Source organism: Orycteropus afer, unplaced genomic scaffold (assembly GCF_000298275.1).
Source record: "Orycteropus afer afer isolate SDZICR_OR568_19922 unplaced genomic scaffold, OryAfe1.0 scaffold00001, whole genome shotgun sequence".
Taxonomy (NCBI): Eukaryota; Metazoa; Chordata; class Mammalia; order Tubulidentata; family Orycteropodidae; genus Orycteropus; species Orycteropus afer.
The window spans coordinates 36,120,363-36,138,465 of record NW_006921588.1 but is presented as its reverse complement, the minus strand read 5'-3'; the positions used below and the strand labels follow the sequence as shown (position 1 = coordinate 36,138,465).

At 37.1% G+C, this 18,103-nt stretch overlaps 1 protein-coding gene across 1 annotated transcript in view; it reads right to left on the bottom strand.

Moving 5' to 3' along the window:
* LOC103208233 (sodium channel protein type 1 subunit alpha) overlaps window positions 1-18,103 on the bottom strand; it is a 123,767-nt gene that overhangs the window by 102,088 nt on the left and 3,576 nt on the right. The window contains exon 2 of the mRNA XM_007953944.2: window positions 1,598-1,716. Coding sequence (XP_007952135.1) covers window positions 1,598-1,716 — 119 coding nt within the window. The remainder of the gene's footprint in view (window positions 1-1,597; window positions 1,717-18,103) is intronic.

Below are 18,103 nucleotides of genomic sequence, written 5' to 3'. Positions count from 1 at the left end.
TGCATGGGGTCGCTATGAGTCAGAAACGACTGGACGGCACTTAACAACAACAACAATAACATACAGCATTAGGTAAGATTAAAGATGAATATCCTTTAAGGCCAGTATTTAAACATTTGTGAATATAATTAAAAATCCAACATAATAAAACGATCCTGTGAAAGTCACTCTATGCCATTCTATGCCACTTTTTTAGTGTGTCTCATCTTACTTTGCTACAACGGCCCTAATAATGTAAAGACTTTTTCCTTTTAAGGTAAAGATGAAATGAGTTGATATGTATGACATGCCTGTGAATTAGTAAATATTATCTAAGCATTAGCTAAAACAAATGAACAAAACAAAAATTATACAGGTGAAAGGAACCCAAAAAAACTAGTTTAACCATTAAATTTTAGAAATTAGATCAATAGGAAATAAACTCTAGAGAACTTAGGTAACTTAACTAAGGACTATAACTTAGGTTTCCAGCCTTCAGATTCAATATTCTTGCCACTAGTCAGTGTACTGCCAACACAAAATTTTTCCTTAAGTGAAAAGGAAAGTTTTCATCAAATGACCACATGATGGCACTAGATGCACAAAGTAGGAAAAGGAAATCCATTTAGTGTCAAAACTGAACAGACGATTTTTGTTTCAAATATTTTACTTTTAATAACAGAATATTTATACCCCCAAGGACTATCTTGTTTCAAGAATAAAAATTAAATGGTCTTTTCAATTTTAGAATCCTCTTTTTTTTAAATCAAATAGGATGAGCTATGACATTTTCAGTATTTTTATGTCCCATTTTCGTCAAAGACCCCAAATAAGATACAGTCAGAAATGAAGAAGTTGTTTTTCACTAATGAGCATAAATAGATGAATTTAGTTGTACACCAATGGAAATCACAAAGCCAAATCCCCAACAGCCATTCTGAAATATAATCTCAGCTTCTTTCACTAACTTCCAGGGTCTTTATGAAGCAATAAGTTTTGCAAGGTACAGCCATAATTCAATGACTTAAATTTGAAATTCAAACAATATTCCAGTCCATATTTGATTATAAAAGTTCAAGAAATAGCTAAGTATTGTCTAATGTCTCCTGACATTCTCCAATAAAAAAAATATGTTTAAAGATTTTATTAAAGGTTTCTTCAAAGGTACATTAAAGTGTTTTATATTATAGATACGTATAAACTGAGCTCTGGAAATACATTTCTTTGTTATCAAAGAAATACATTTCTTTGATATCATAATTCACTGAAAAACACTATACAATCTAAACCATGTACTAACGTTGTAAAGATAAATATGGCTATCTTCCACCAAATTTGTAGGATTCAATACATGCAAATATATTTTGAGAGATACCAAATATACATACACATATATATGGACACACTGGTATGTATATATATTGGTAAAGACTTCATAAGTTTCAGTGACTTTTATGTGATTAACCCACTTTAAGAATAAGGTTTATGTGACAAAAGATACAAAAAGAGTGATAAAACCCATAAAATATGGACATTTCCCAACTTGTTTTATATTTAACTACAGAGCACTTACAGATTATGTATAAATAGCTAGTATTAATCACGTGAAAAAGGATATGAATGTACCAAAATCTTAATAGCTATTTTCCTAAGAGGATTGAAGGGAGTTAAAATGTACAGGGCAGAGGTGGCACTGAACCGGAAGATGGCCTTCCCTTTATTCAATACTATAAAAGTCTGTAAGACAGGAACACAACATAGAAGTATAAAAGTATAACCATTTAAGCTCTATTGTTACTTTCTGTGTTTGCCAAAATGAACTATTTCAATGTTGCACGAGAAACCGGCACAATTAGAACTTTTGAAATATACCCTGAAGATAAGCTGTCATTAGGTCTCTTCTTAACTAGGAGGGAAGTCCAATAGTATCACTTACCTTTTACCTGCTACTTACCTGTGATTTTATTGTGCATAATACATTTGGTCAAGAGAATTAATTGATTTTTGTAATATTTTTAAATGTCTGAATTCAGTAGAAGTCTTATAAGGGTACATATTTCATTTTATTATAAAAATCTTAAAGCACTACATTCCTTTTAGTGATTTCAGCTTCCCCAATTCAAATGTCTTTTAAATCAATCCTGTGGAATGCAAAATCATCCAATAGAACTAACACTATTTTGTCAATAAATAACCTTTTATCATCTATGTTTACAAAATACACACTATCATTCTATTTGTAATAGAAAATAAAAACAACTACCATCGAAATCCACTGTTGGGTTAGATGAATGTGAGCCAATAATTGATTTCTAGAGGCCAAGTTCCCTGGAGAGTATCCATTGACCAGGAGTGCTAAACTGTGTATTGGGATTTCTGAGTTAGCTGACACAGTGAATTGTAGTCCCAAATGACTTCTTATCTCATAAATACCTTTGCACAGAGAAAAAAAGCTGAAAGCCCCTGAAGAACTCAGGATCTGTGACTGTGAATAGAATTGCATTCCAAATATTAGAGATTTGAGAGCAATTGGCAGTGTACAGACAAAAAAGTAAAGACACAACATACAGTAGTGCATCAAGGATTCTTTGACTAAGTGTTTGTTCAAGTTCAGAGAGGGCAAGGGGGGAAAGGAGAGCATTTTTCTCCATGAAGAACATATTTGGGGAAGGAAATTTTAAAGCTTTTCAATTTAAATCTATCTATTCTTCAAAAACTTTTTGTCTTAAGCAATAGATATTGGCCTACATTACATAATATAGCAAGTATTAACTTTATGCTTATTTTCTGCTAAGAATCCTTGATAAAGCTTTATTCGCTACATTTAGACCGCAGTGTGTTTTTAAAAGGTTTCTTGTTTCTTTTTTCCTAGTTCTACCTTCAGGATTTTTTAAAATTCACCTAACGATCCCCAAAAATTAACTGAGCTGCTGTTTGAAAACAGCACTTCCTATCTTTTGGTAGGGAGCTCTGGTGGCCTGGTGGCGTAGTGCCTAAGGCATGTGACTGCTAACCAGAAGGCTAGTGGTTCAAACCCACCAGCCACTCCTCGGAAGGAAGACTGGGCAATCTACTTCTGTAGAGACTACTGCCTCGGACACCTAATGTGGGGTTGTTGTGAGTCGGATCCGACTGGACAGCAGTGAGTTTGGGTTTGGTCTGGTTATCTTTTGGTATGTGTAGAAGTGCTGTAAATTGGGACTGTGAAAGGTAATCTGCAAGCTGTTACTGGTCTAGGACAAGATAAGCACAGATATTGAGGATAAGAGTTTGGAAACTTGTATGGCAATTTGACACACTAATTTTATGTCTGTTGGATCTAATAATAATGAAAAATGAAGTGTTATATTTTGAATGTCTTTGTTTTTCATTTCAATTTTCTAGAAATTACTTTTAATTGCATTTAGAGGAGACTGGGAACTTCATTTTTACCACAAAGAGTTTTATAGGCATTGCTCTAAAACTCTACCTTTTCTTTTTCATCTTTTGAAGGAGGGTTAGTCTAGAATCCACCACTTGTCTGCCAGCTTGTCATATTGTGGTGGCTAGAATATTGCTGTGATGCTGGAAGCTATGCCACCAGTATTTCAAATATTAGCAAAGTCACCCATGGTGGACAAGTTTCAACAGAACTTCCTGAATAAGACAGACTAGGAAGAAGGACCTGGCAATCTAATTGTTAAAAAAAAAAAAAGGCCAGAAAAACCTTATGAGCATCAGCAGAACACTATCTGATATAGTGTCAGAAGTCAAGTCCCTCATGTTGGAAGGCACTCAAAATACAACTGAGGAAGAATTGCCTCCTCAAACTAAGAGTTGCCCTTAATGATGTGGATGGAGTAAAGCTTTTGGGACCTTCATTTGATGATGTAACACAATTCAAAATGAGAAGAAACAGCTGCAAACATCCACTAATAATTGGATTTTGGAATGTATGATGTATGAATCCAGGAAAATTGGAAGCTGTCAAATTTGAAATGAAACCCATAAGGATGGACTGGTATTGGCCATTTTGAATCAGTCATATGGTCTACAATGCTGAGAATAACAAATGTAAGAGGAATGGCATTACATTCATTGTCAAAACGAACACTTCAAAATCTATTCTGATGTACAATGTCATCGGTGATAGGGTAAAATCCATAAGCCTACAAGGAAGATCAGTTAATATAATTGTTACTCAAATTGATGCAGCTATCATTAGTGCCAGATAAAGAAATTGAAGATTTTTACAAAATTCTGCATCTGCAGAAACTTGCAATCAAGATGCATTGCTAAATACTGGTGATTGGAATGCAAAAAGTTGAAAAGAAAGAAGAAAGATTAGTAGTTGGAAAATATGGACTTGGTGATAGAAATGATGCCAGTGATCAAAATCTTATAAAATCTTGTAAGACTAATGACCTAAACTTTGGAAATACTTTTTTTTCCAACTTAAAAAAAAAAACAAAAAAAAAAACACCTCACTGCCATTGAGTCAGATGTGACTCATAGCAACCCCTCCTTGGGTTTCCGAGGCGATATCACTCTGGAAGTAGATTGCCCAATCTTCCTTCTGAGGAGTGGGTGGTGGTTTTGAACCACCAGCCTTCTGGTTAGCAGTCAAATGCCTTAGGTACTACACCACCAAAGCTCATAAACAGCAATTATATACATGGACCTTGAGACATATAGGAATGAAATTGCTACATTTTTGGAAAGAATCAATGAAGAAGTTCCATATCATAGGTTAGAACAAGGCTATGAGCCAACTGTGGAACAGATCATCATTTGTTCCTATGTAAGTTAAAGCCAAAACTGAGGAAAATCAAAGCAAGTCCACAGAACCAAAATATATCCTTAAGTGTATCTAATTTGAATTTAGAGACAATCTCACAGAAAGATTTGACTCATTGAACACTAATGATCAAAGACCAGATCAGTTGTGGGATGACATCAAGAACATCATACATGAAAAAAGCAAAAAGAAAGGAGAGAAGCAAGAGACCAAAGTGTATGTCAAAAGAGACTCTGAAACTTGCTCTTGAACAGAGAATAGCTAAAGTGAATGGAAGAAATGATGAATTAAAAGAGCTGAACAGATTTCTATGGGTGGCTCAAGAAAACAAAGTAAAGTATAATGAAATGTGCAAAGACGTGGAGCTAGAAAATGAAAAGAACATGTTTGGCATTTCTCCAGCTGAAAGAACTGGGGGAAAAAAAATCAAGCCTTGAGTTGGAATACTGAAGGATTCTATGAGGAAAATGTTGAACCATGCAGGAAACATCAAAAGAAGATGAAGGAATACATAGTGCCACTGTACCAATCAGCCACTCCTGGGAAGGAAGGTTGGGCAATCCTACTTCCGTAGTGATACTGCCTCGGAAACCCAAGGAGGGGTCGCTATGAGTCGGGGCCGACTTGACGGCACATAACAACGACAACAACAACAACAACTGTACCAAAAAGAATTGGTCAATGTTCAACCATTTCAGGAGGTAGCATATGATCAAGAACTGATGGTCTTGAAGGAAGAAGTCCAAATTGCACTAAAGGAATTGGTGAAAAACAAGGCCCCAGGAATTGATGGGACACCCATTGAGATGTTTCAGCAAATGGATGGAGCATTGCAGGCACTCACTTGTTTATGTCATGAAATATGGAAGACAGCTACCAGGCGAACCAACTGGAAGAGATCCACAATTGTGCCTATTCCAAAGAAAGGTGATCCAACAGAATGCGGAAATTATCAATGTCATTAATATCACATGCATGTAAAATTTTGCTGAGAGTAATTAAAAAATGATTGCAGCAGTACATTGACAGGGAACTGCCAGAAATTTGAGCCAATTCAGAAGAGGATATGGAATGTGAGATATCATTGCTGATGTCAGATGGATCTTGGCTGAAAGCAAAGAATATCAGAAAGATGTTCACCTGTGTTTTATTGACTATACAAAGGCATTTGACTGTGGATCATAACAAATTACAGATAACATTATAAAGAATGGGAATTCCAGAACACTTAATTGTGCCCATCAGGAACCTGTACATAGACCAAGAGGCAGATGTTTGAACAGAAGGAGGGGATACTGCAGGGTTTAAAATCAGGAAAGGTATTCATCAAGATTGTATACTTTCACCACACTTATTCAATTGGTATGTTGAGCAAATAATCTGAGCTGCTGCTGATGGAGAAGAATGCAGCATCAGGATTGGAGGAAGACTCGTTAAAAATCTACTATATGCAAATATCACAGCCTTGCTTGCTGAAAATCAAGAGGACTTGAAGCTCTTTCTGATGAAGATCAAAGACTGCAGCCTTCAGTATGGATTACACCTCAACATAAACAAAATAAAAATTCTCACCACTGCACCAATAGGAAACATCACCATAAATGGAGAAAAGATTCAAGCTGTCAGAAATTTTATTTTACTTGGATCCATAATCAACATCCATGTAAGAGGCAGCCAAGAAATCAATCCACATATTGCCTTGGGCAAATCTGATGCAGAAGACATGTTTAAAGTGTCAAAAAGTGAAGAAAACACTTTGAGGACTAAGGTGTATCTAACTCAAGCCATAGTATTTTCAATGGCCTCAAATGCATGTAAAAGTTGGACAATGAATAAGGAACACCAAAGAAGAGTTGATGCCACTAAATTGTGTTGTTGGTGAATAATATTGAAAAATACCATGAATCACCAGAAGAATGAATAAAATCTGTCCTAGAAGAGGTGCCGTCAGAATGCTCCTTGGAAGTGAGATTAGAGAGACTTCATCTTACCTACTTTGGTCACATAGTGAAAAGGGACCAGTCCCTGGAGAATGATAACATGCTTGGTAAAATTGAGGGTCAGCAAAAAAGGGGAAGACCCTCAACAAGATGGATTGACACAGTGGCTGCAACGCTGGGCTCAAGCATATCAAGAATTGTGAGGCTGGTACAGGACGGGGCAGTGTGTCATTCTGTTGTACATGGGTCGCTATGAGTTGTTGCTGACTGGATGGTACCTAACAACAGCACTCAGGAGGGACCAGTCCCTGGAGAAGGCATCATGCTCGGTAAAGTAAAGGGTCAGCAAAAATGATGAAGACTCCCAAATGATGGATTAACCAATGGTTACCGTGATGGACTCACACATAGCAACGATTGTAAGGATGATGCAGAGCCAGGCAGTGTTTCATTCTTTTTTATGTAGATTCACTGTGAGTTGGAACCAAAACCAATGGAACCTAACAACAGCAACAAGTTTAGAATACAAAGAAAACTGTAGCAAACATGTACGTTTGTAGTAAGGAGTTTCACATGTGCTTACAAGAGAAGCATTCATCTATGTCTAGGGCATTTAGCCCCCTTTGTCTCTGACTCATTCAGTGCTTCTGTCCCTGAATGACATTGTGAGATCATCATAAAACATGAACAGACTTGTGCAAAGCAAATGCCTTTGCCTTAGGGAGTATGAGCACACAAGGACACAGAAAGGCCGAGTGAGTTTACACAGGACTAGATATAGCCTGCCTTTCAAGCCTACTGCATACTGCTTCCTTTCCTCAAAAGTATGCTGAGTAAAATTGGATAGAATTATTGGGGGTTGGCATGGGTCAGAACCAACTCAATAGCAACTAACAACAATGACAAGGAGTTGGAAAGCCAGTAAAAAAAAAAAAAAAAATGACATAGCATATACATTTTCAAAATAGGAATTTCCTCATTTCAAATAGTATAAGCTAATTTTGAAGTAGAGAAGACAAAAAAGCATCCATAAAGCCTGATCATAGACAAGGAAGTTACTGATTATAGTACAATACAAATAAAACTGCCATCGAGTCAGATACGACTCATAGTGACCCCTCCTTGGGTTTCCGAGGCAGTAGCTGTAGCTACTGTAGCTGTCCAAGACAGACACTATGGAAGTAGATTGTCCAACCTTCCTTCCGAGGAGTGGCTGGTGGGTTTGAACCGCCAGCCTTCTAGTTAGCAGTAAAGTGCCTTAGGCACTATGCTACCAGAGCTCCTGTAGCACAATAGACAATTAAAATAACCATTCTTATCCTTAGGAGATTGGACTGCACTCAGAAGAGACCACTTGTGACTCTATTCCTTTGGTCACTCTCCAGCCCAAACCAGAAACAGAGATAATAAAGGAAAAAGGAAATAGAAACAATTGAGGAAGGAGAGGTAAAGTAATGCTGGGAAGGCCAAAAGAAGATGGGAGAGAGAAGGAAAATTCTACACTGAGGACTAAAATTAACAAGAGGCAGGACTCAGTAACTAAACAGAGAGGGGCCCAAATGGAGTGCGGAGGGCTGGTAGTCCACTAAGCAAATTTCATTAAAATCATTGTATCCTCTGACACTCCTAAGTAATTCTACCCTAAAAGTCCCATTCACTCAGCAGAAGAAATACTTTGAAAAATTAAACGCAAATGTATACGCTTCTCAACTGTTCATGCATTATAATCAATCTTTTCCTGATTTTAGGATTTTTTTCCCTCACTAATTTATAAAATTCTAAATCTCTCTCTCTCTCTCTTTTAATTTTATTGTGGTGAAAACATATACAACAAGACCTTTGCTAGCAATTCCCATATTTACAGCTCAGGGACATTGATTACATTTTTCATGTTGGGCCATAGTTATTGCTATCCTTTTCCAAAATATCCCACCACCTATTAGCATAAACTTAATGACCCCCCCAAAAAAAAATCTTCCCCTTTCCCCCTCACTCTTACCCCTGATAACCACTAATGATCTTTGCTATATATACACACACACAAACACACACACATGTATATATATCTTTTTTAAAAATCTATCTAGGAAATTCTAAAAATTTCTTGAAGACCATTGTTTTGAACTTCATATTTATAAGATTCACATGTCCAATGTGGAAATGCTTGCCATTTGAATTTGTAAATGGAATTAAAGAGGTTTTTATTTTATTTGTTCTGCTTTAATTTTTTGCAAGACATACAGATGGGCATGGGTTACCTTACTAGAGCTGACAATAAGGCCAACATCAGGTGACCATATCCATAGAATTTCTTCTATGAGGCCTCTGCTTTTCTCCAGTTGAACTATGTGTGCTTATCTATAAACTTCATATATGTCACTTTACAGAGTTTATGGGTTTACTTTAAACAGCATTCCAATAAAGTAGAAGTATCCAGTTTTATATAGTAATCCAATATGTAGACTCTTAAGTATGTTTCATCTTTATGTCAGGGAACGAGTCCCATTTGGAACTTTAAATTTACTATTTTGCAATTCATCTGATGTCTATTTCCTTGTCTACACTCCTCTTCCTTAGCTTTGCTTACATAGCCAAGAAGCCAAACATTAAATTTATTTGTCAAGAATCAATAAAAGGATACTTGTTCCCAAGGATTCTCAGTATACATTTCTCCAAATAATAGTATTGATGGTATTGAAGAGTTGGAAGGAAATAATATTCGCTTACTACAAATGGTGAGTTAATGCTAGAATTTTCAAACATAGACATTTGTCTTTCTCATTTTACAGAAAAGAAAGAGTTAAAAAAAGGGAGGATTAATCAAGATGTTAATGTGTCTTCAACTGTTTAAGCAAATATAATGTACTTGGTGCAGTCAAATCAGTCCAATTCATAGTGACTTATAGGACAGAGTAGAATAGTCCCAGAGGGTTTCCAAGACTGCACTTTTTAGATTGGAAGAGGTGTGCATCAGGATTGAATCCTTCCACCACACTTATTCAATCTGTATGCTGAGCAAATAATCCTAGCAACTGGACTATATGGAGAAGAATGTGGCACCAGGATTGGAGGAAGACTCATTCACAACTGGCATTGTGCAGATAACACAACCTTGCTTGCTGAAAGCAAAGAGGACTTGAAGCGTTTAATGATGAAGTTCAAAGATTACAACGTTCAGTATGGTTTACGCCTCAGCATAAAGAAAAAAAAAATCCTCACAATTGGACCAATAAGCTACATCATGGTACCTGAAGAAAAGATTTATTTTGTCAAAGATTTCATTTTACTTGGACCCACAATCAATGCCCATGGAGCAGCAATCAAGAAATCAAACAATGTATTTCATTGAATGAATCTGCTGCAAAAGACCTCTTTAAAATATTTTTTTTATAAAAAGAAGAAATCACTTTTGCAAACTAAGGTGCACATAATGCAAGCCATGGTATTTCTAGTTGTTTCATATGCATGTAGAAGTTGGACAATGAAAAAGGAAGAACGAAGAATTGATGCATTTGAATTACAGTATTGACAAAGAATGTTGAGTATAACATAGACTGCTAAAGAACAAATAATTCTGTCTTGGAAGAAGAACAGTCAGAATATTCCTTAGAAGTGAAGATGGCTTCATCACATGTATTTTGGACATGTTATCAGGAGGGACCAGTCCTGAAGAAAGACATCATGTTTGGTAAACTAAGGGTCAGCAAAAAAAGGAGAAGACTCTCACCAGATGGACTGACACAATGGCTACCACGATGGGTTCAAACACAGCAATGACTGTGAAGATATACAAGATAAAGCAATTTCTTCTTTTGTACATCGGGTTGCTATGAGTTGGAAGTGGCTCAATGACACCTGACAATTGCAACAATTTTTATCAGAAAGTAGTTCTGATGGCACAGTGGTTAAGCAATCAGCTGGTAACTGAAAGGTTGTTGTTGTTGTTGTTATGTGCCGTCGAGTCAGCCCTGACTCATAGTGACCCCTCCTTGGGTTTCCGAGGCAGTATCACTACAGAAGTAGGATTGCCCAACCTTCCTTCCGAGGAGTGGCTGGTGGGTTTGAACCGCCAGCCTTCTGGTTAGCAGTCAAGTGCCTTAGGCACTATGCTACCAGAGCTCCTAGGAGGTGGTTAGAACCCACCAGCTGCTCCATGGGAGAAAGAAGTAACAGTCTGCTTCCATAAAGATTACAGCTTTGGAAGTCCTATAGGGCAGTTCTACTCTGTCCTGTAAAGCGGCAATGAGTCTGACTTGATGGCAGTGGGTTTTGGTTTGGGGAATCTTTATGGAAGCAGACTGCCACATCTTTCTCCCGTGGAGTGGAAGGTAGGATGGAACTGCCGAGCTATCAGTTAGCACCTGAAAGCTTAACCACTGCTCCATTAGGGTGGCTTTATAAACTGTTCAACTGAGTATCATTTTTTTTATTTCTTTTATATTTTAAGAATGTATTGAGTAGCTTATTACAGTATCTTAGTTTCCTTAAAATCTATTTAGTTCAACAAAAAATTTGATTAAATCTACTCCTGAGGGTAAGTTTTATTGTGTTAAGTCACTTCAATACAAAACAAAAAGTTCAAAATTGGTGGTGCAAGAGATGTGACTGACAAAGTAGCACCCAGTTTGAAACAGGCTTCTCTTGACAGCCCAAGGTTGGTTTGAACATAAAGTATGATTAGTGCCAATTGCCAGCACCAAGAGTTTGTCATTTAGTAGAATTCTACCACACCTCTGAAAATCTTAAAATCTGTTCATCAGTTAATTTGCTAGAGGCAAAAATAAGTGGCTTAAGTACGATTGTGCAAAGAAATAGAACTGTAAACAATTCATGAAATCATTTTAACATCTGAAGAAATTGTTGCCTCAGTACATATTTTCAACATCACATTGTGAGTTAATTAGAGTCTAGATTCTATATGGGCAGTACCAATTTAAAGATAACCTTTACAGGAATATAAGTCTTCACTCATTAGGTGGTAGTCTAGCTTGTCACTTACCTTTTCATATGTAGTTACCAATATTAAGTTAACATTTATTGAGTGCCTTTATGATACTTTTTAAATATGTATGAAGATTGAAAGCAGTGTGGACCCACAGGCAGTTCTAGATCTAATTGTTATTTTCAATTGATTTTAATTCAAAAGACATGTATTAAATGTTTGGTACAATATTTGCATAGACCTGTGTTACAGTCTATAGAGAAATCAAAGATGCATAAGTCATGACCCCAAGAAACTTATAAACCAGTGAATATTCAATCAACTAACTACACTAGTAGAAGAACATCTGGAAGGGTTAACTCTCCAATTGATAAATCTGAGTTACAGATCTAAGCCATATATATGATCTTGAATTTTCTAATAGCTTATAAAAAAGTAAAAAAAGAAGCAGGTGAAATTAATTTTAGTAATGTTTCCTTTAACCCAATGTATCCAAAATATTATCACTTCAGGATGAAATCAATAGGAACAATTGTGACATTTTATATTCCTTTTATATATTAATTGAAAATTTTCAAAATCTGGACTTGCCATATTTCACGTACTCAATAGCCTCATATGTTTATGTCTACTGTATGGCTAGATTTAAACCATTCATTGTTAATTTAGCTCATATTCTCTCTCTCTCTCAGCAGCCCTTGGTAAGTAAAAAATGCTTTCTTGTTAAAGACAAACCAAGAAGGCAGTTACATAGACATACTGATAATCCACTCTAATAAACAGCAGCTTAATGATATAGAAAGAAACATGAGGAAAAAAAAAGTAGGATTTGTTTTATCTCATGTAGATATTAAGAGTTCATATTCTGGGTTGGATCTCTGGGTTCAAAAATTGGCTCTAAAAACAAACAAACAACAACAACAAAACATTGGCTGTGGTGCCTTTTAGATATGAGGGCTTGGACAAGACATTTAGCTTTTTTATTACTCAGTTGCCTCATTTGAAAAAAGAGAATAAATATACTTTTCTCATAGAAGTGTTATGATTCTAATTCAGTAGGTCAGATTCTGATGCCTAGAAATCTGTACTTTTAATAAACATCTCAGGAGAGTCTGCAATAGCAGGGTTGTGAAACTTTTCTTTTTTCAGTAAAGTTATTTTTTAAACTGAACAAATTATCAATTATTATGGTGTATACATGGATTACATATCCCTTTCCTTGATCTGTTTAGTCAGTGAGGAAACAATTATGTTAATAAACCAAAAAAATGAAACTGACTAACATCAGTTGATTCCACCTCATGTTGTTGTTACTATGTGCCATCGAGTCGGACTCGATTCATAGCGACCACTCTTTGGGTTTTCGAGGCAGTATCACTACGGAAGTAGATTGCCCAAACTTCCTTCCAAGGAGTGGCTGGTGGGTTTGAACCACCAGCCTTCTGGTTAGCAATCATGTGCCTTAGGCACTATGCTACCAGAGCTCCTATTCCACCTCATAGGACCCTATAAAGAAAACCAAACCCATTGCCATTGAGTAGATTCTGACTCACAGCAACCTCCATTGGGTTTCCAAGTCAGTAAATCTTTACAGAAGTAGACTGACCCATCTTTCTTCTGCAGAGCAGCTGGTAGGTTTGAACCATCAACCATTTGACTGATTAGCAGTCAAATGCATTAGGCACCGTACAACCAGAGGTCATTAGTTTCATAGAAATTACTATTTATAATCTATATAAAAAGTGATTTTTTTTATAGTTTTTTTCCTGCCAAAATGAACATTGAATTTAACAAGCCATAGTTCACCATTTCTTTCGCTAAACATAGACATCACCTTAATTTTATTTTAATCTGGGTCACATGCCTTAAAATACACAGCTTGAACATAAACTCTAACTCTGTGTTTCATCTGAACATTATCAAAATATTGCCAAATAGTAGGACCAACTCTGAGTTTACTGCACTTACCTGCTCTCAAAGTAAATCTACTGTGAAAGGCAAGAAGTAACAGAGAAAGGTTAGAAATGATTGAGAATATAAAAAAGCATATCATATACTACTGGTTGACTCCATTTATACCTTTGCCTCAAAGTTTAGAACGAAAGTAATTCCCAACAATATATGAGTTGTGTTTCAAAAATTTATTTGGAAGTTAACTGCTGGAATGTGCAACATATTTTCCCACAGAAGGAATTATCTATATCAATCTCTGTATCATTATATATCTGTATCTAAACCTATCTAGCCAGATCCAAAAAAAAAAAACCTATGTAACAATGAAATACTTCTGAGTAATAGTACTGTGGAACTTTATCACCACTTATAAGACAGTGTCACTATGACAATGATGACAGGGTTCTTAATTGACTGCAGATCCACATCTCCCCGCCCCCCCCCCCTTTGTGTAGCCCTGACAGTAGGACTAGGGAAATTCTCTGGCCCTATATCCTATTCAGGAGTTCTGGTGGCATAATGCCTAAGGCATTTGACTGCTAACCAGAAGGCTGGTGGTTCAGAACCCACCAGCCACTCCTCAGAAGGAAGGTTGGGCAATTTATTTCCATAGTGATACTCCCTCAGAAACCCAAGGAGGGGTCACTATGAATCGGATCCAACTTGATGACAGTGAGTTTGGTTTTTTTTGGTATATTTGATTCAGAAGCCACTCCTCGGAAGGAAGATGAGGCAATCTACTTCCGTAATGATACTGCCTCGGAAAACCAAGGAGGTGTCACTATGAGTCGGGGCCAACTTGACTGCACATAACAACAACAACAACATTCAGAAGTAGGATCGACCTTCTTCCAGATCCATCCCACTGGAGTGGGAAGAATTCCAGACTGTGAGCCATAAGGCAAGAAGACAGAAGTTTCAAAAGTTTGAGTGTGATGAACTGCTTAGAGGTCAAGAGATTCCTATTATTACACACTTCGAGGGACATCTTTCATTCTGGGTCCATTCCATGGCATCTAATTCCATTTTTTCCTCAGGTCTCTCCAAATGGCCTCATCTATTTCTATAACTATTTGCTATAACCTGTGGATTTGGATCAAGATTTCCCTCCTTTTCTGGCTCATTGAGTGATGGAACGCTTTTCTGGAGATTCTGAGTCTCTAATATATTTAGTGTTAGATGTAAGTAGTCTAAAGAACTACATATCACACTTACTTGCCTGTGGCCCATCAAGCTTTAATATACATTTAATATACAGCCTTCTTTTATTTATACTTGTGGCCTTTATGTCAGGGGTCACAGACAAAGATGCCCACTGAGCCCAGGCCTATCACTTGATGCCTACCAATTTTTAGCTTGTGAGTTAGTGATAACAGATCCATTATTTCAAGAAAAATCATAAATCTCCATAGACATGGGCTGTGTGTGTATGTGTATGTGATCTCCTGATTCATATAAGTGTCAGAAACTAATTCAAAATTTTAAACATTTCATGCATCAAAGAAAATGTGTGTGGCTCAGTGCCACACAGTCAGGTTTTTGTTTTTGTTTTTTTTTCTTTTTTCTTTTTTTAATCTCTGCTTTAAGCTCAAAGGAGAGTTAGAAAAAGATCCTTGGGAGCCAACACTTTGTACCCACAAAGAGGTCATTGCAAAAGGGTTTGTCCCTGGGCTTTAGCTGGAGGAGGGATGGAGTGGAAGTGGAGACAGCTGAGGAGATACCCTATAGGAGGGGCCTAGCTGGGGTCTCATCAGCCAAGGCTGTTTGTACATGCATCTCAGACAGAGAAATCTACAACCTACAAACACAGGTGAAATGATGAAATCTGAGGGTCAAATGTTTTTCAACCCTCTATTGTCAGCACATACTGTGGATCTGCTACACTATTATATGCTCACTTAATTTTTCAGTGACTGGAAAGGGATACATTGAGGTCCAGTTTTACCACAGACTTGGTGTGTAGGAAGTTTGAGCTAATTATTTTACTTCAATTTCTTCTCTGAATGAAGACGATTATAATAACATGGATGTCAGAGTTGTTCCAAAGATGAAACGAAATGACACAGGAGAATAACGTTAGTGAATAAAGATTAGAAGATTAAAAGCATGTCTCCGCATGTGTCGTTCTTAATTATACACACATATGAACACGTGTTTCTCAAAGCAGTGCCAATTTTCACCTTGACAATTTTCTTGTCCAATATCTTTCCTCCCTTCAAATTTCATATCTCAGAATATTATACTATCATGTTGCTCTAGTCTGATACCTAAATATCACATCTCCAAAACAGATTCAGAATTCATCCACTATTCTCCACTGTCAAAAATCTAGACCAAGCCTCCAAAAAGATTCCCAACTTATTTTTCTTGTCCCAGTTAGTTCAGTCTGTTCTCCACAAAGAAGCTAGACAGATCTTTAAAAATGTAAAGTGGACCATGTCACTCCTTTACCCAAACCCTTGTGAGGCTTCATTTTGTTCTCAAAATAAACTTTAAATTCATTAAGATGTAGTAAAAGAAACCCTTATCTAGGCTGGACCAATCTCCCCAACCTCATCGTACTCTTTTCCTATTACTTACAATCCAGCCATATTACATGTTTTTTTATATGCTTTCCCTGAAAGACTCTTATCTGCTCTCTTTAAGTTCAGTCCCCAATTGAAATGCCATTTCCTTACAGAGGCACATAATTTTGAGTTTCCTAAATCTGTCCTCTGAAAAAAGAGATTCTTCTCACACTGTGAGGATCTGGTGGGAGATGTAATTTTCTAATTATTTTAGAGGCTAATTTAGATCCATTGAGCTTCTATGGCTTTAGTTTTTACAGGAGATGTTCTTGATTGGCAGAATAAAGTCTTGGGCTGAGGTGACACATAAGTGTTTGGGAAATACTGCCAGCAAGGAGACATAAGTATAGTTTGCAAAGTGGCAGGAGTTGAGGGGCAAAAGCAGCTCTGGGCTTATCTAGATTTTGTCACTTTGGCTTTCTATTTTACACTGATATCATTAGTGCTACTATTGTTGTTATGTGCCGTTGAGTTGGCTCCGACTCATAGCGACCCCTCCTTGGGTTTCCGAGGCAGTATCACTACGAAGTAGATTGCCCAACCTTCCAAGGCGTGGCTGGTGGGTTTGAACCGCCGGCCTTCTAGTTAGCAGTCAAGTGCCTTAGGCACTATGCTACCAGAGCTCCCAGTGCTACTACTGTTGTTGTTGTTGCTATGTGCAGTGGAGTCGGCCCCGACTCATAGTGACCCCTCCTTGGGTTTCCGAGGCAGTATCACTACGGAAGTAGGATTGCCCAACCTTCCTTCTGAGGAGTGGCTGGTGGGTTTGAACTGCCAGCTTTCTGGTTAGCAGTCAAGTGCTTTGGCCACTATGCTACCAGAGCTCCTAGTGCTACTACTACAAACCCAAAAATACCATGATGGGCCCTGGGAACTGACAGATCTGGTTTAAAATCTAGTCTTTGTTACTCAATAGCTTTGTGATTTTAGCAAATTACTTAACCTCAGTTTCATTATTTTTAAATAGAGAGGAGAGCAATCTTGGAAGGACATATGGATTAAATATGGACTGTAAATATCTTGATACATAGCTCAAATAGTTATTGTTTTTGCCTACTCAGAATCCTTTCTTCTCTGATAGTTCCCATCTCTTCCTTCTACAGAAAAGCTCTGCTGCATCCTCTGTCCTTGTGCCTTTGGTAGAGCTGGTCTCACCCCTGAGCTATATGAAAGGACATGTGATACTGATCTGGCCAAGGAGATCATCACATAGCCCTGGTGATAGTTCAGAATAGACCATGTTACCTAAGTAAAATCAATTCTAGGACTATATACGTATATCTGTATATATATGTATAAGGAGCCATGATGATATATTGGTTAAAGCATTTGACTACTAACCAAAAAGTCAGAGCCACCAGCTATCTACTGGAGTGGCAGACTGCTTCCTTCAAGATTTACAGCCTTGGAAACCCTATGGGACAGTTCTATTCTGTCCTATAGGGTCACTGTGAGTTGGAATCGACTCAATGGCAGTGGGTTTGGTTTTGGTTTTATGTGTATGTATGTATATGTGTGTGTATAAAATTTATTTAATTTTTGCTGTTGACTTTTGAAGAAGAAGCAAGCTTGTTCTCTTCAGGTTACTAGGTTGTCGGATGTTAGCTTAATGTTACTGGTGGCTATTTCTGCCATCTTGTGGGAAGAGTCATCCTACAATGAAGCCAGCACAGGAGAAAGCCAAGCAAAAAATGGAAAGGGATTAGGTCCTGATGACATTGTTGGATCCATCAATATTGAAACCAGATTTGCCCGACAGCTGGGATTTGGTCACTTTCATTTGAAGGATTTCAAATTAATATAGCAGGTACTCAATAAATTCTAACCATTATTTTGTCAACACTATCATCTCCTTGGGACCATTTCTGTGACAGAGTGTGGGGCATGAAGAGGACAGAAAGGGTATAAGGAAAGGGTATAATGGAACCTGTATGACATAGAAAAA